The sequence below is a fragment of the Lycorma delicatula genome, chromosome 3, assembly GCF_047948215.1.
Source record: "Lycorma delicatula isolate Av1 chromosome 3, ASM4794821v1, whole genome shotgun sequence".
NCBI lineage: Eukaryota > Metazoa > Arthropoda > Insecta > Hemiptera > Fulgoridae > Lycorma > Lycorma delicatula.
This window is the reverse complement of record NC_134457.1, coordinates 56,840,886-56,860,910: the sequence shown is the minus strand read 5'-3', so window position 1 is coordinate 56,860,910 and position 20,025 is coordinate 56,840,886. Positions and strand designations below refer to the sequence as shown.

Sequence of the window (20,025 nt, the reverse complement as noted above, 5' to 3'; positions counted from 1 at the left end):
GGCAAAAAAATTGAAATGTACTTTCAACTTGATGGAATAACCCAACATGTTTCACGAATGAAGTAAGACAATTTTCAGATGAAAAATTTACTGGTAAATGGATTAGATATTGTGGGCCAGTAAATTGGCCACCTGGATCCCTGGACCTTACTCTCTTTGATTACTGTTTATGGGGATTGATGAAATGTGAAGTATACAAGCAAAATGTAAACACACCTGATGAACAGATCACTCGCATCTCAATGCTGCTGCTTTCATCAAGGAACCTGAATACATCATTAAGTAAGCAAAATATAAGGTAAAGAGTTGAAAATTGCATCAATGTCATTGGTGGAATTTTCAAATATTTATTATACTTTAAAAGTAAATTTTGTAATTTTTCAAAGGTCTAAATTTGTAGTACTAAAAGCAGCAGTTTTTAAATTTTTACAAATTCTTAAAATTTTCCCGTTAATTTTTGTTTTTAATAATAAAATTTGATTTTTTTTTATAGATTTTATTATTTTAATATTCTCAGAATTCTTTACCTGTTTTGATAATAAAATTTACATATTTATTTTCATCATTTAATGTTATTGTACATCAATCTTAAAAACCTTTTTTTGTCACTGAATCTTTCTGTTTTATGTTAGATATCATGATACTACAGAGAAATACAGTTTTGGGACTTGTTTTATTGCATTTTTAAGATCAAGTAACCTTCAAGTTTACCTCTAAACTAACGCCCTAAAAATTTCAATATGACCTCATTTCAATGGGAGAACTGAAAAGCGGGCGAGGTTTTTCACTTGACATAGCTTGATAACAGTGTTTTCAAACATATGTTTATATAACTTTTTTCCTTATTTCAATCTCTAGAATCAGTTTCCAAATTATTTCCCTTTCCTACTGAATCACTCTATATATTAAAACATTTTTATAAATTCAGTTTCTATTTAAAATAATGTGCTAATTAATTTAAGCCCTAGCTTTATTATATTATATTTGGCAAACTTTTTTATTTTATAATTAAGCACTTATTTCTTTATAGTGATTAAAAAAAGTAAAATAAATTAGAAATTTTTACAATCCTTAAATAATAAAAACGAGAAGAAAATAAGTATAGTAAAAAAAAATTGCCAAGAGGACCATCTTTTAGTCGCTTGGACAAGTTAACTGAAAAATACTCTAAAGATTTATTTTATTAAATTACAGAGAACAGTGTAGACATTTTGTTATTGTTTATTTTATTTCCATTTTAGGTCATTGTTATAAATCAAATAAAATTATTTCGCTTAATACAATTCAAGAAATGGAATAATATGGTCTAAATTGTGAACAGATTTCATTTTCATTTTAAAATTTTATTGTTTTCATTGAATAAAATTTGAAAACTGGAAACATAACTTAGCAGAATAAGTTCATGTCTTATAATATTGTTTAGCATACATAGAATGATGTAATTAGATTTAATTATGGCACAAAAGTGAATAGGAAAAGATTCACTGGCATTAATATTCTACTGTTGAAATAGAATCCTAAGGTACCATAGAGAAAATTGCTACATCATTAAAGCCTACATCATAATGTAAGTGTATTGTTAGGAAATGTGTTGGTGTAAAAAACGTTCAACAATAAATGAAAAAATATCCCTACATGTTTGTTACACCATTTTACATGGCATTGATTGTAGAATCGGTGTGATTTAAATTTTTAATATGTAGTGGTGTTAAGTTTGGGACCACAGACAATTAAAATGTAGGCATAAATTTTCCTTTATTTTATACTAATTATTACTATTTTGTAAGTACTATTCTTATTAAATCAGCCATTTAATGTTTAATTTTTTCTTGTAATTAATTTACGAGTACATGAATATATCCTTCTAAGAATGTTAATACTGAAATAAATAAATTTATATCTTGAACTTTTTATGATTTAGGAGAAATTCTGATGTATCCAGTAATAAAGGGAATCCTGATTTACCTTATATCAAGAAAAGGAAAGCTTCTACAGATAAATTATTACCTGTAAGATACAACTTATTTTTTTAATAATTTAATCTCTAATATTCTGCTCATTAATATTGACATTGTTCTTGTCAATACTTAATCTTTTGTACTCATTATGTCTAATTTACCAGGTGTGTAAATATGAAACCGGAATTTTTATATAGAAAATACATGTTTATTGTGTGAAAATGATAAAAAATATTTTATTCTAATTATTGCCCATTGCTAGCTATACATTTTTCCCATCTCTGACAATTTATGAATGCCGTGCCAAGAAAACTGTTGTTTTAAGGCAAACCAGTCGAGCCATTTTTGTACATTTTCATAAGAACTGTTGTCAATGATTCACCTGGTACCTATGATCTTTTATGCTTAGGATTCTCGAAATATATTTATTTTTCATCGCCTGTCACAATTTGATGAAGAAATGACCTTTTTTTTGTACCTGGTGAGCAGCATTTTGCAACTGGTATTTCGGTTTTCTTGCTGTCTTACATTCAGTTCATGTGTAACCCATTTTCCCATCTTCTGGATCTTTCCCATGGCTTTCAAACATATGGAGACAGCTTCTCATGCCACATTTAATTGATCAATTGAGTTGTTGTTGCGTCTGAGTGTCATCCAAATTCAACAAGGCTTGCAATTCGCTGTCTTCGAACGTTTTTGGTGGTCTTCCACGTTCTTCGTTTCTCACATCAAAATCGCCACTTTTGAATTTTTTAATCCACTCAAAGCACTGTGAATTACCAAGAGCATGTTCACCGGCTTCAACAAGCATTCAATGTGATTCTACAGCAGTTTTCTTTAAATAGTAACAGAAAATTAATGCTGTCTGAAAATTTTATTTTGTAGGTACAAAACTTGGACGTGTTGAATGCTAATTAAAACTATGCTGTTGTACGAAACTTATATTGTTGTGAGTTGAAAATCTTTGCCAGCTGTCAAAGAAAGAAAATGACCCCACTGATGCAATCTTGAATACTTAAATTTTCCAGCCGCTTACCATGATCATTTTACTTCAATAGTTGTACGTTGTCTTGACTGTCAACAGTTTCATTTTCGATTAACTAATTTGTTACATTAAATCTTGGTCCTTTTCCTCAAAGCTTTGTTCTGCCGGAAGTACATCATTTTCATCGGCTTGTTTTCCTTTAGATGTTGAAGGAACAGGCACATCAGCATTAGATGGACTTGCATGCTCATTAGAGTCATTATTTTCACTTTCAATATTTTTAGAAGCTATAAAAAATTTATTCAACTATCCTTTTAATTGTTTGTTTCAATTTTTTTGTTGTCAATATTGGGCATCAGGTATGCATTTTTTTCTACTTGACATTTTTTTCGTAATTATTAAGGTAATTTTAGATACAGTAATATGTATAATTGTTTAATAACTAATTTCAACACAAAGTACAAATTATTATCATTGAATTACTAGACACTTGCTCTTAATATAACTTATTTTAGAATTTTTTTTTTTATCAAAACGCTAAATTAAATTTTGTAAATATAAACACTAAATTAAGTTTTTAACCTTTATAACAGTTCTTAAAATAAAATATATTTTACTTTTCTTTTATTTTTATTAGTTCAGATATAATTTTACCACAAAAAAGAGAAAAATTAAATTAATGAATTCTGTATTAGATAGAGAAACATGGATAAAGTGAAAAAATTTTCAAAGTTTGTCAAGAGATTAATAAACAAAAAGACTAAATAGCTATTAGGACTTATTGTTATCATATAGTATCAAGTGTTATAGATTATAATTTTAATTATCTATGAGAATTAAAAATATTTATATTAACACACTTTGATAAAAATTTTAGTTTACATTTAGACTAAACAACAGTAGTCATTAAGTGGGCATCGGATAAAAATTAAAATGTGATTGATCTGTTTCTGTAAGAGTAACACAAATATATATATATAGGTTGCAATGAGCCTGCTCATCACTACACACATTGAATGAAATAAACATACGAGGTGTGTTAAAAAATAATTAACTTTTGCAGTAGTGGAATAACCAGTACACATTTGCTCCAACAGATGGGGATGGCTGGCTAATGTCAACTTTCACAGACAATACCATTTGATACATCAAACTGCCATTGTTAAAATTTTGAGCTGCAACAGTTGGAGTAAATATTTGTACCAACCTACTGTAAAGTTTTTAATGAAGTGAAGATAAAAGAACTTGGAGAACATATTTCTGTCAAATTTTGCTTTAAACTCCACCAATCTCAATGTGAAATGGTAGCATTTCAGCCTTTTAGCCACCTCCCAGTACAAATCTGGTCAGGCTTGGTACTTTTTGTATGGTACAGAATCCCATTTCCAAATTGTCATGTACAAGCATCTTTGGTGAATAGATTCATCAAGGGAAAAAATGAATAAAACTTTTACAGTCATTTAAAATTCTTCAGCAAGCATTTGGGTTCTGCTTAACTGAATGAGCAGAACTAGTGATATAAACGGTTCAGTTGTTTCAAATGGATCAGAACATTGATCGATGAAGATTTTGGACTTGGATAACCATCCAGATCAACAAATGATGTTAATATTGATATAATTCATGCAATAATTCATAAAGAATTATTGCCGCTTAACTGTCAAAGATTTCTTAGGAAGTGAGCATCAGCATCAGCCACAACAGAAAAAATGCATTGCATCTTCACAAAACTTGTGTTGTGTTTCCTGAACAATGATCGTAAAGAAAATTGTGTTGATATTATTCAAGAGCTTCTTCATGTTGTCAATGCTGATTGAAACCTTTTGAAACATATGATGTGGGTTTATGGGTACGTTGTGGAAGCAATGTTGTAATCATTGTAGCATATGACAAAAGTATTATCCCATAATAAGTAGTTGTAATAGTAATGACAAAAGTATTATACATACATGTGTAAAATGTAATGAAATTCATCTTTTTTTGAAGTATTAAAGAACAATAGTAGGTAGTGTTTTAGAATTTTCAAATAAATTAGGGGTCAATAGTTCCTCATCTTTGTTCCAGGTTAGACAGCAAACTACCCTGGTCATAAGTAGACTCTCTGTGAGTTGATCCTTCTGCTTCCTCTCCTTTTTTTCCTTTTCTTATCCTTGGTTCCTTCTTCTTTGGTGAGCTACCACAGAAATTGTGTCAGCAGTCAATTTGTGACAGTCTGTGGCACCTTCTAGGATGATTACCCAGGTTATTCACTTTTTTATTGGAACTCAGCAAGGTGTCAATACTGCCTGTGAGGCTGATGAGTCTATGTTTTCTGTTGGTTTGTAAAAAAAATTCCAAAATAAATGGTCAAGATGCTTATTAAATAAAGGCTCTTATTTCTCTTAAAATCTAATGTCTTATTTTAAAGAGCTTTGCAAAAGATTTCCATATTATTACTATCTCAAATTTGCTGTATCTGAAACACTAGTAGGAATAGTTGCTGACCAAATTTAGGTGGATCCCTTCCTATTAATCCTCAAATCCTTTTAGTCAATTATTTTCCTGTTTTATATGATTTATTGACAAGTGAGGAATAGAAGTAACATCATTCTAATTTCAGTGACATTGAATTGATTAAGTATATATCTTAGAATCAATGACCCATGATGCGTGTAAGTTGTTTGATGTTATTCATGTTTATGATAAATTCATGCATATAATAATGATCAGAAAATATTACTACTGTTGGGGAAAGGTTAAATAAATGAAAAGTTGTGTAAAAGAAGCTAAAAAAAGGAGCAAGCAATGGAAACAATAATATTTTACTTTTTTTTTATGGTGTACTGTTATTTTATTTACTCTATGCTTTTTTTTAATGCAATATATTGTAATTTCAGGTACCAGAGAAGAGACCAAAACCAGATGATGCTCAAAGACTTCTTAAGAACTTAGATTCTGAAGACATTGAACAATTTTTATCTGCAGTCCATTCAGAGACTGAAAAATAGTGTAAAACATTATAATTTATTTTGTAAGTATCACTTAATTATTGATATTAAGCACAATTAATATTATTATAATTTCTCATGATTTTGAATTTACTTCAGTTAATGCAAGTAAAAATTACATTTGAGTTGTGATAATTGAGACTTTATACTTATACTTTATACTTTTCTCGAATAATTTTCTGGACACTACCATCTTTTCCTGCCACACTCGAACACCCATCATATCCTTGTCTGATGCACCTGTCTAGAACAAGGCCTACCTTCTCTACAAAGTTGTTAATTGCAGATGCAACAGATTTTGCATCCATGTCAGTCAATTCTACAAAACATAAAATTCCTTTTCTTCATCAAAAACCCCAATGGAAAGTTGCTCTTTCCCTGATATGTCACTACTATTGTCTGCCAGAATGGCAGACAATCATTTGTACCACAAAACATCACAGTCAAAATTATTGATGCAACAGTTTTCTTATTGGCTTCGATTTCTTGTTGGTGGTTGTCTAATGTAATCGCTACATAGGCCAATTATTTAATTTTGAATTTGTGGTGACAAGTAAGTGGCATTTTTTGTGCCCTTTTCTATGTTCTTTTTTAAAATGTGGTCACTAGTGTCAATTTTGTGTTTGATCAAGTTTTCATAAACACCTTCATGATTTTCTTTACCACTCAAAGGTAGATCATTTGTACCACAAAACATCACAGTCAAAATTATTGATGCAACAGTTTTCTTATTGGCTTCGATTTCTTGTTGGTGGACAGAAATCAGCTGTAACCACACGGGTATATTTTCAGCAAAACATTTTGCTGCTGTGGCTGCTGATTTGTACCACTGAGATGATGTGTAAGATATTGCTAATTCATGCATGTCTTTGTAGCGCAAGTAAAGGGCCTCACTATGAAAGAACCCAAAACCCCTTGCATATTTGTTGGTGGAAACCACGCAGTAAATGCACAACGCGCCCTTTAATTTCTTTGAATACGTCAACCAAGGAGCATAATCTGCCAACCAGCTGTATTTGAATTTTTTTTTAATTGCACAGCATCCTTAGCAAAGTTATAATTTGGAGTCAGTGACCAACAGTTTTTTAAAACTTCCAATTTTTGAGATGAGTTTACACTAAACGAACATTTAAGCCAGTGTCCCATTTGAATCTGCATCCATTTGTATCAAAATCCATTTGATTCTGTACACCAGAACCAGGTGCTAGCGAAGATTCACTTGATTGTTCACCAGCATTTTGCTTCGGTTTTACTTCTCTGCTGGTATCACTTTCACTACTACTTTTATCTGGTTGCTTCGTCTTCTGTCTCCCTAAAATAAAATAAATAATTACTACTACACTTCCCAAAAAAATTAAAGCAACTAAGAATTTAAGCTTCTGAAGGGACTCTCTATTAGAAACTTCAAGCTTAAAAATGGTTTTTATCATCTTCATATAATAATTTATCATAAAGTTACAGTTAGGAAAATCAATAAAAAAGTTTTTTTTTGTTCGTGAAAAATGTTCTTAACGTAATTGTATATGAGTTGATGAGTTTCAAAACAAATTTACAAAAGTAAATTTTTTTAATCTAGTACAGAATATTAAGGTATTTTATCATGAAGGTACTTTTCAAGGGAGCCTGAGTAATGATTGAATTTTTAAAATTAAACTGCTTATTAAAAAGATTAAAAATTAATAAAATACTAAAATAAGTCATGCACATGGTGTTAATGTTTGTTACGTTACTGTGATATTATAATGAAAATTTTGTATTAATTTATTATATAAGTTCCACTATCTGTTGCTGATTTTATAAGACTCTTCAGTCTTATGAATCTTAAAAAAAAATTTTTTTTCTGAGGAAGAGGGGAAAGCTCTACTAGCTATCATCCACCTACAATAGACAGTTGGGCCTTACCGACTAAAAAAATCTCCCCCTTTATCATATTGAAACTGGACCTAATCATAGGGCATGAACATGGTTCCCAAGTGATTGATGCAGGCACTCCGACAGCTAGCCTCCAAGCACAAGTGTCCAGCGTTTCCTGGGAGTCATTGGCAGACAATGACCTGGGTGAGCCCCCTCAATCTTACACACCAGATAGAAAGTCCCCTGACCACAGTCCTTCCTTAGGTGTCCCACCTTGCCACAGTTGAAGCATAGTTTGGTCTGATCAGGGCCTTTAATTCCCAAATCAGCTGATTTGGAAGTTGAGAGTTCCAGCGTTCAAGTCCTAGTAATGGGTTACTTTTTTACAAGTTTAAACTAGATCGTGGACACTGGTCTTCTTTGGTGGTTGGATTTCAATTAACCACACATCTCAGGAATGGTTGAACTGAGACTGTACAAGACCACACTTCATTTACATGCATATCATCCTCTGAAATACCTGAACGGTAATTACCAAAGACTAAACAGGAAAAAGAAAAGGTCACGGGCCTTACAGCTAGCTGCATGATAACCATATGCCCAACACCTGAAGCAACTTTCTTCCACAACTTTACAGGCCACCCATCCTATCCTGATCCAAACTCCTTCAACAACTTGTCGACATGACTAATTAGTACGGCCACAGTCACAACCTTGGTTGTCCATATGTTTGCCTGGTGGAGACCACTTTTGCCCAGAACATGCTACAGATTTTTCTCTAGCTCGGCCGTGGTTGTGAGCTCGTCAACATTCTTCAGGAGGAGGTGGACCTTCCTTCCCAGTCTCCCTCCTATTGCTATATCCAATCCCTTATGTAATTTCCTGCTGAACCTTCTCCAGCAGTTGCCCTTCCAGTTTACTCTAATCACAAAGTCCTCTTTTCCTAGCGGAGAGTATCCCTTCTGTGTCTTTAGATAGACTGAATTTGACTTTTAAAAGGTCAGCGTACAAGTGTACTCTCAAAAGTTGGGACGCTCACTGGCTTCCCAACTTTTGACTTTGTCCTACCTCCCTTGGTTGAATCTGGGGTTTTATCCAGACTCACCGAAAACTTGTTGTGTTCCTCTACCTATAGTACTCGATGACCCATTGCATGGACTGACCTGTTTTGTCTGCAAGACCCTCAAAACAGACTACCTTATCTGCATTCAACACTTTAGCAACCGCCTGCACAAGGTCCTTCATTACTTGTTTTCCTCCTAGGTTGGAGTCGACCACAATTACATGTTGTTTCACACCTTGCCTCTGCAAGAGGCAAGTTCTTGCCCTGCAAGAACTCCTGCAGGTGACCTTTCAACCAGGACCTGCCCAGCCCGGATCTTCTTGTCACGACAAAGCTCTTCAGCCAAGGGATCTTCATATTTGCTCTCGTTTGAGTCCCAACTTCAAGACTCCTTGCTATATCAAAGATTATGAACTCTCCCAGATCGCAGTTCTCTAGCTTCCTCACCACCAGCTCCATGAATTTGTACAAGTGCTTTGGCCACCTTCTAGAGACCAGACTGAAAAATGAGTTCTCATCAACACCATTTTGCAGTGCTAATTCAATTTCATTTACCCCTCAACTCACAGGGTTTGCATGCACTTGTTGCTTGTCAGTTTTGCTTGTGACAACTCATAGAGCTGGTTCACGACGAATTCAACATCCCTTGCCCTGTCATAAACCAGCAATGCACACTCCTTAATTTTTTTCTTTATATTATATGTTTTCTGCAGAAACTCACCAGTCTCAGTATAGCTTTCATTAAATGGTCCATATCAGACCCTTCAGTAATGTCCCCATCAGTACTGCTCTCTCTCATCTCAAGCTTCCTCTTTATCGACCTTTCACAAACTTGCTCCGCACCTGACGTCATGACTGATATATTCATCATGCTCGATGCTGTAGTTGTTCATGAACTGTTGTCTTCTGACTCCATTTAAAAATATCCCTACTTCCATTTCTCTGGTCGCCTCTGGATTCTGTTTGGGCTCCATGCCAAATTATCATCTGGACTTTGTTGGAAACCAAATCCCGAGTCCAAAGAATACCCATTCAACTAAGTTGGGGTGTCCTTATTGGTGAGGGGGGGTGTGGAGGAGATAAAATGTAATGATTCAAAAGTGAGTAAGAAAATTTGGGTTACCTCACCAAAAGATATAGTATGACCCAAAACATCAAGAAACATATGATTTGAACAAGGAAGGAATGGGAAGGGAGTTAATGCTGAAAAAAGGAAATCCCTGTGAAACTACCCAGCACTTAGAAAAATAAAGCTATTGGCAAAAGTTAGAGATTAAACAAGATTACTGTAAGAGAAAGTGTATAAACATTGAATTGTATAATACACTTTTAAAATTACAAAATAGGTTAGGACCACATATTTTTGATTACATAAGGAATTTAATTGAAATTAATCTAGTAAAACATAAATATAACCCAAAATTGATAATTTAATCAAAACTAAAAATAGCAATACAAGTAATTATGATGCAGAATTTATTAATCAGAAACATTTTGTTAATTATAATAATTTCAATAAAATTAAGCTTATAAACCTAATTTTATACACTTCCCAAAAAAAATTGGATAATGACATAATTAATAAATTTTTAAACTTACAAATATCAATTTTAATGATAATGAAAAATTAATATTACCAGTGTATTTAAATTCAACATAGATTATAATAATAAAATTGCATTATTAAGAACATTGTTGTTGGTGTTAAAATAAATTCTTTTAAAATATCCTACAGATAAGCAACAATTACATAAAATTATCAGCTACAATAACCAAAAAATTAAAAATTACTAATAAATTATTTATCAATAAACAAATAATTTACCAATTAAGAGAAAAATTATTTGCAAACAATTTTTTTAATAGTAAAATCAGATAAAACAAATACACTGGTTTTCATGTCTGTCAAAAAATATAATAACTAATGAAACATTATATTGTTGAAATAAATTTGAGAAAATTAATGACCCAGCTAACAAATTTCTAAAAGTAACCAAAAGTTTAATAAAAAAATTCAGAAAAATGTTTAATTATAATAAAGATTTAAAATCTCATTCTAGATTATACCCTTTTGAAACATTTGCCCATTATTTAACTGGACTACCAAATTGTATAAATTAAACATCCCAATCTGACCTTTAATCAATTTTAAATCTTCCCCTTGTTATATTACAGTCAGAATAATAGATAAAATTCGTAGGAATAAATTGAATTTTTTTTTTTTGTCTTCAGTCATTTGACTGGTTTGATGCAGCTCTCCAAGATTCCCTATCTAGTGCTAGTCGTTTCATTTCAGTATACCTTCTACATCCTACATCTCTAACAATTTGTTTTACATATTCCAAACGTGGCCTGCCTACACAATTTTTCCCTTCTACCTGTCCTTCCAATATTAAAGCTACTATTCCAGGATGCCTTAGTATGTGGCCTATAAGTCTGTCTCTTCTTTTAACTATATTTTTCCAAATGCTTCTTTCTTCATCTATTTGCCGCAATACCTCTTCATTTGTCACTTTATCCACCCATTTGATTTTTAACATTCTCCTATAGCACCGCATTTCAAAAGCTTCTAATCTTTTCTTCTCAGATACTCCGATTGTCCAAGTTTCACTTCCATATAGAGCGACACTCCAAACATACACTTTTAAAAATCTTTTCCTGACATTTAAATTAATTTTTGATGTAAACAGATTATATTTCTTACTGAAGGCTCGTTTAGCTTGTGCTATTCTGCATTTTATATCGCTTCTGCTTCATCCATCTTTAGTAATTCTACTTCCCAAATAACAAAATTCTTCTACCTCCATAATCTTTTCTCCTCCTATTTTCACATTCTGTGGTCCATCTTTGTTATTTCTACTACATTTCATTACTTTTGTTTAGTTCTTGTTTATTTTCATGTGATAGTTCTTGCGTAGGACTTCATCTATGCCGTTCATTGTTTCTTCTAAATCCTTTTTACTCTCGGCTAGAATTACTATATCATCAGCAAATCATAGCATCTTTATCTTTTCACCTTGTACTGTTACTCCGAATCTAAATTGTTCTTTAACATCATTAACTGCTAGTTCCATGTAAAGATTAAAAAGTAACGGAGATAGGGAACATCCTTGTCGGACTCCCTTTCTTATTACGGCTTCTTTCTTATGTTCTTCAATTGTTACTGTTGCTGTTTGGTTCCTGTACATGTTAGCAATTGTTCTTCTATCTCTGTATTTGAACCCTAATTTTTTTAAAATGCTGAACATTTTATTCCAGTCTACGTTATCGAATGCCTTTTCTAGGTCTATAAATGCCAAGTATGTTGGTTTGTTTTTCTTTAATCTTCCTTCTACTATTAATCTGAGGCCTAAAATTGCTTCCCTTGTCCCTATACTTTTCCTGAAACCAAATTGGTCTTCTCCTAACACTTCCTCCACTCTCCTCTCAATTCTTCTGTATAGAATTCTAGTTAAGATTTTTGATGCATGACTAGTTAAACTAATTGTTGTGTATTCTTCACATTTATCTGCCCCTGCTTTCTTTGGTATCATGACTATAACTTTTTTTAAAGTCTGACGGAAATTCCCCTTTTTCATAAATATTACACACCAGTTTGTATAATCTATCAATCGCTTCCTCACCTGCACTGCGCAGTAATTCTACAGGTATTCCGTCTATTTCAGGAGCCTTTCTGCCATTTAAATCTTTTAACGCTCTCTTAAATTCAGATCTCAGTATTGTTTCTCCCGTTTCATCCTCAACTTCCTCTTCTTCTTCTATAACACCATTTTCTAATTCATTTCCTCCGTATAACTCTTCAATATATTCCACCCATCTATCGACTTTACCTTTCGTATTATATATTGGTGTACCATCTTTGTTTAACACATTATTAGATTTTAATTTATGTACCCCAAAAGTTTCCTTAACTTTCCTGTATGCTCCGTCTATTTTACCAATGTTCATTTCTCTTTCCACTTCCGAACACTTTTCTTTAATCCACTCTTCTTTCGCCAGTTTGCACTTCCTGTTTATAGCATTTCTTAAATGCCGATAGTTCCTTTTACTTTCTTCATCACTAGCATTCTTATATTTTCTACGTTCATCCATCAGCTGCAATATATCGTGTGAAACCCAAGGTTTTCTACCAGTTCTCTTTATTCCGCCTAAGTTTGCTTCTGCTGATTTAAGAATTTCCTTTTTATCATTCTCCCATTCTTCTTCTATATTTTCTACCTTATCTTTTTTTCTCAGACCTCTTGCAATGTCCTCCTCAAAAATCTTCTTTACCTCCTCTTCCTCAAGCTTCTCTAAATTCCACCGATTCATCTGACACCTTTTCTTCAGGTTTTTAAACCCCAATCTGCATTTCATTATCACCAAATTATGGTCGCTATCAATGTCTGCTCCAGGGTAAGTTTTGCAGTCAACGAGTTGATTTCTAAATCTTTGCTTAACCATGATATAATCTATCTGATACCTTGTAGTATCACCTGGCTTTTTCCAAGTGTATATTCTTCTATTATGATTTTTAAATTGGGTGTTGGCAATTACTAAATTTTACTTTGTGCAAAACTCTATAAGTCGGTCCCCTCTTTCATTCCTTTTGCCCAGCCCGTATTCACCCACTATATTTCCTTCCTTGCCTTTTCCAATGCTTGCATTCCAATCTCCAACTATTATTAAATTTTCATCTCCTTTTATGTGTTTAATTGCTTCATCAATCTCTTCGTATACACACTCTACCTCATCATCATCATGGGCACTTCTAGGCATGTAGACGTTAACAATCGTTGTTGGTTTAGGTTTTGATTTTATCCTTATTACAATGATTCTATCGCTATGCGTCTTGAAATACTCCACTCTCCTCTCTATCTTCTTGTTCATCACGAAACCTACTCCTGCCTGCCCATTATTTGACGCTGAATTAATTACTCTAAAGTCACTGACCAAAAGTCGCCTTCCTCTACCCACCGAACCTCACTAATTCCTACTATATCCACATTCACCCTATCCATTTCCCTTTTTAAATTTTCTAGCCTACCAACCTTATTTAAGCTTCTAACATTCCACGCTCCGACTCGTAGAATGTTATTTTTTAGTTTTCTGGTGACCCCTTCCTTAGTAGTCCCCACCCGGAGATCCGAACGGGGGACTATTTTACCTCCGGAATATTTTACCAAGGAAGGCGCCTCGATTATTGTATATGTGAAAATGCAGAGAGCCACATTTTCTGGGAAAAAAAAATAGCTCTAGTTTTCCATTGCTTTCAGCTGCGCAGTACTCAGAGGACTGGGTGATGTTGATATGGCCGTTTAAGTCATTGTGACTCACGCCCCTAACAACTACTGAAAGAGCTGCTGCCCTCTTTCAGGAATCATTCCTTAGTCTGGCTCTCAACAGATACCTCTCCCATATGGTTGCACCTTCGGTCCAGCTACTCTGTATCCCTGAGCACTCAAGCCCCCTCACCAACGGCAAGGTCTCATGATTCATAGAGGAGGAAAAATTGAATTTATACATTTAATATAAAAAATGGTTATGAATTAGTAAATAAATGAAATAGTTAATATGTAAATAAATGCACCGGAATGGCTAATTATGAACTAACAGTTGTGCTAAGATACATGTTTCAGGAAACATAGCATACCTATAGACCATACCATAAAAATACTAAAAAATAAATTAAAAAGTAACTAAGAAAATACAACATTTATTAAAGATGTCATCATTATTATAAGAAATATATGTCCACAAAACTATTTTTAATTTAATCACAGATATTATACACAAAAAATACTTTACCTATGGGATTTCCACTATCAACAATTATGTCAGAAATATATTTACAGGATTTTAAGAGTAAATTATTACTTGACATCACTCATACACGTAAAGTTTTAATATGGACATGATATGTTGATATTCTCATTATATACAGGGTCCGGCATATAAATCTAACGATTTTGTAGTAATTGCTATGTTGGCACCACTGTCAATGAGAAGGCGGGAGTGTTGTACATCAACAGGTCTATTCATGCTATTTCAGTAGCCAGTATGTCGTGGTCGGGTGAACAACGAGCGTTTGTGATTGAAGCCTATTTTAAAAATAATCTCGGTTATTGTAACACAGCATTTATTTCGCAAACATTTCAATTTAAAACGACACACGTCTGTTCCTAGTAGGAATACGATATTGTTATGGGTGTAGAATTTTAGGAACACATCGTCTGCTTTAAAAATGAAACCAACAGGACGAAAATGGACTGTGAGAACGCCTGAAAACATTAACACTGTAAGGTTAGCTGTTACGCGGTCTCCACGATGTTCAGCAGCGAAACATGCTGCTGAGCTAGCCATTTCTGATCGAAGTGTACAACGAATTCTTCATGCCGACCTGAAATTCCATCCGTATAAGATGATGTTAGTGCAGCAACTTAATGCAAATGATTGGGCATCTCGCAAAGCAACTTGCGAGGTCATCCTCGAAAATGTCCACCAGCATGCCATTTTTCTTTTAAGTGACAAGGCACATTTTCATCTGTCAGGATTTGTGAATAAACAAAATTACCGTTATTGGGATTCGCATAATCCACGGCAAATTCTTGAAAAACCACTTCACAGTCAATATGTTACAGTGTAGTGTGCGGTTTCAAAGTTTGGCATAATTGGCCCATATTTTTTTGAGGAGTTAAATCGCAGAGTAACAGTAACATCTCATCGATACGTAAACATGTTGAATGAATTTCTGCAACCGAAACTGAATGACTTTCAAGGACATTAAATTTGGTTTCAACAGGATGGTGCCACCGCCCATACGCGAGAATTGCAATGGATGTTCTGCGAGAAACCTTTCCTGGACGTTTGATTTCCCAATTTGGCGACATTCCTTGGCCAGCATGTTCACCTGATCTGGCTGTTTGTGATTTTTTTCTGTGGGGGTATCTCAAACATAAAGTCTTCAGTAGTTGACCACAGTCAATTGCAGAACTCAAGGAGGCCATTCAATGAGAAATTGAAGCAGTTCCATAAGTGATGATTGAGTGAGCAATGTCAAATTTTAGAATGAGTTGTGAGTGTGTGAGGAGTAATGGAAAACATTTGGACGACATAATATTCAAATAAAAAAAATCTATGTAAATAATTCACTGTAAATTGATCTTTAATTTGATATATTAAATGTTTTAATAGTACAAAACACAGTTTATTTATTATCCCTCAAAAATCGTCAGGTTTATATGCCATACCCTGTATAACCTGGTAATAAACAATAAACAACTAATAATATTAAATAAATTAAATTCTTTAATGAAAATTTAAAATTCACGTTTGAAATAGATAACAGAATGCTAAATTATTTATATCAATATCGAAATAAACATAGACATCCAAATTGAAAATCAGTATATAGAAAACCTACATCTTAATAATATAATATTTATAAAAAATCAAATCACCCTTTTTCTCATAAAATTAACGTATATACAAATATGATTAATAGTATTTATAAAAAACAACTATCAAAATACAATAACAAAATAACTGCCTTACAACCAATACATAATAAGAAACAAAAAGTGAAAAAAGTTACTTAATATATTTATACACTAATAATATCATTGAAAACATTACTAAAAATTACAATGAAGAAATATTTAAACCAACATACAAAACGAATAACACATAATAAAATATTTTAAAAAACTAATAATAATAAAATGAACAGTCTGTGTGGAATTTATAAAATTAAATGTACTGATTGTGATTGTATTTATATAGGAAAAACAAATAGATTTAAAACTAGATTTCTTGAACATTATAGAAATATAAATTAGCTTTATCTAATAAACAGTAAACATTATATTTCTGATGTTAACAGAAATTTACAAATACTAGAAATTAATAAAGGTGTCGTAAAATTAAATATAATAGAAAAATATTATATATACACCAGGTGGTTCAAAAAGGACTTCACAACTTTAAAAGTATACGACAATTTAATTAGATAACTTACAGATTCGGTTGAGGTCTCATAGCAAAATATAAAATGTTTAGTTTAATGTAGTTCATTAGTACTGAATTCGGCTACCAGGGCTGTCCCCAGTGTTGTTAAGAATGGATACATTTACTGATTACAGAACATGCTTGCTGTGTGTTTTGGTTTTATGACTTACAGTCAGCAACTGCAGTTCTACATAATTTTCATAGAGTATAGTAGGGAGCCTCTTAGTAGGCATACATCCCATCCGGATTGGGGTCTGAATTTTAAAACCATGAGTATCCTCTATAAGGGTGTGTGTGAGGCAATTAAATTGTACACTGGACCTGTTTGGGCGGATAGGCTAAAATTTAAAATATCTTTTTGTTGAGGGCCCAGCACCTTTTGCTGTTAACAGTGACAGGTGGTTGCCATACAATTTATCAAGAGGTGATTGCAATTTCTCTCCTGGTGATTGCTGGAGTAAAGCCTATTGATGTTCGTGTGCTTGAGCGTCAACAACACTATTTCGCTAAGTTGGGTCATCCAACCCATAAGGGAAGACACCCTAGCCTAGTGACATTCCGGCCCCCCCCCCCTGTTCACAGCCCTGTTGGATTTTAACAGGAGTCGTCTATAGCCCTCTGACTTTTTACATCTCAGTAATAAGCCTGGCCTCGTTGGGATGTCACTGATGCAAATGTCTACTGAGCCATTTGCATAGATGATTTAATAACTCAGCTTATTGCCTTCGCTGTAGGTCTCATCTGGAGATCTTGAATATCCTACATTGTTTCCCTCTGAACTAGCTAGCCGAGCTCGCAGAAGCGTGAACTCTGCGCCTAGTTCTACTTATTATGAGTCAATTTCGTGAATGTCTTGTAATTCGATGCAAAATTACCAGGCAACATACCACCAAACATGTTGATCGCAACAACAAAATTTAGTCCTACTTCCCTTAGTGAAACTTAGCTTACGCTTTGCTAACTTGTGGTCATCCAACCCCGTAGGGGAAGACACCCTAGCCTAGTGACATTCCGGCCACCACATCCCCCCCCCTGTTCATTGCTCTGTTGGGTGTGAACGGGAGTTGTCTATAGACCTAGTCGCCTAGTTCTAGTTTCCTTAGTGAAACTAAGCACGCTTTGCTAAGTTGGGATCATCCAGTCATCCAACCCTAACCCACCAGGTTGGTGTAGTGGTGAACGCGTCTTCCCAAATCAGCTGATTTGGAAGTCGAGAGTTCCAGCGTTCATGTCCTAGTAAAGCCAGCTATTTTTACACGGACTTGAATACTAGATCGTGGATACCGGTGTTCTTTGGTGGTTGGGTTTCAATTAACTACACATCTCAGGTATGATCAAACTAAGAATGTACAAGACTACACTTCATTCAACTCATACATATCATCCTCTGAAGTATTATGTAAATGGTTGGTATCGGAGGCTAAACAGGAAAAAGAAAGAAAAAGTCATCCAACCCTGTAGGGGAAGACATCCGCCTAATGATGTTCTGGTCACCACAACCCCCTTCCTTGTGCTAAGTTGGATCAGCTAATTTCTGCTAGAATTAGAGAGATTGTGAATAATGGATTTCAGTTGTGTGACTAGTTGGGATGAGACAGCTGATGGACATTACACGCATGTTCTCTTCCCTGATATGAGGAGTCTGTGGGGTGCCTCTTGGATATCTCCTAACAAGTATATATTTCGGTTTCTTTCAGGCTATGATGCCATGATGCTTTTAGGGATAGATTGGCTTGTTTCAGCCTGGCTGATTTGGTTTGTATCCATGGTATGGCATATATATATGATGCCTTTCATATTTTATATTTCTTTCATCGATATGATAAAAGACAATTGATTAAAGGTTGTGAGACAGCTCAGGAGTATTGGGTCTACTCTAGATTTAAATGTTAACTGGAAAAGCCAGGCTGATTGGTCAATTGTAGAGAACTTCATGAAATATTTGGTTCTTCAGTGAGTTGTGGAGGCCGTGTATTATGGTGAGTTCCAATTACCCAGATGTTTAGAGACCTCTTCGGCGTTCTCTTGTCACCAAGATAGATGCTGTGTAGTTTTGTTTTTGTTGTATTATTTCTTGATGTTCATTTTATTTCGTTGGTAGGATTATAGCTCAAAATTTAATTATTTTTTTCTACTCATTTCTGAGTAGTCTGTTTTTGGTTTACATCGGTGGCATCTTGACGGAGGCCAAGCTGTTAACTGAAAGATGTTATTCAATCTGTGGGTTTAGAATGATTTCCGGTAAAACCCATTCAGGACTAGGTACGGAGGAGGTGGCATGGCAACCAGAATCATCACATGACGAGATCTTCCCCTTTTGGATCAGGATGTCCTGAATAAGATTCTGAAAAACCCATAGGGAATGGTTAATAGTAGTAACTGGCTTCCTTAGGTTTTTGCCCTGCAAAGAACAGCTGAAGGAGGTTTGATTCTGTTAGTGTAGTACCCCAGGTGGCTAGGGACCCGTCTGGGTGCTTTATTGGCTGAAGTCATTTGACATTCCCAGTTAGATAATTTGTTTTAAAGTAAACATGTGACAGTATTGTGATTGGGAGGATGATATGTCCAAACTCCCGAGAATGAACTGAATTGCTATTAATTGTAGGGAACCCTGTGTTGGAGCTGAAAATTGGGAGAATAAAGGAATTAACCTTGCCCTCCTTAGTAGACCAGGGATAAAGTAAATCTCATGCAGGACTCTATGATGGAGCTGTGATTGGAAGGTGGTATGTCTGTCCTCACTCCTGGCAGACCAGACAAGAAGTCCAGTTAAAGTTGATTTATTTTCATTAGAATTTATTTAACCTAAGGGCAGAATCAGGTCTAAATTACCATAGTTGTGATCAACTATCTTGTATGGTATGAAGTTTAAACTGAATTAGACTTGTTATATGGAAGTTATGACATTTAATAGTCATTCTTAGCTTGTTTTGGGTAACTAAAGTACTTGGAATAGGCGTAGGGTTTACGCTTCCGCGAGCTCATGTAGTTAGTTCTGAGGGCTACGATGTAGGACAAAAGAGAGAAGATGTCTGAAAGAAGCCTGCAGTGAAGGCAAAGGTTGTGAAATAATCACTAATGCAAATGTCTAGTGATGCATATACATTGGTGACATCCCATCTGAGGCCTAGCTGATGACTGTAATATGTAATCAGTTTAGAGGTTCAATAAGATGACCTCCAGTAAAGCCCA

The 20,025-nt window shown here is 34.0% G+C and overlaps 1 protein-coding gene across 2 annotated transcripts in view; it reads left to right on the top strand.

Annotated features, from left to right (window-relative positions):
• LOC142321616 (uncharacterized) overlaps positions 1-20,025 on the top strand; it is an 87,816-nt gene that overhangs the window by 65,931 nt on the left and 1,860 nt on the right. For both annotated transcript variants that reach the window (XM_075359855.1, XM_075359854.1), the window contains 2 exons: positions 1,922-2,009; positions 5,820-5,953. In XM_075359855.1, the coding sequence (XP_075215970.1) occupies positions 1,922-2,009; positions 5,820-5,930 (199 nt within the window). In that variant the 3' untranslated portion in view covers positions 5,931-5,953. The remainder of the gene's footprint in view (positions 1-1,921; positions 2,010-5,819; positions 5,954-20,025) is intronic.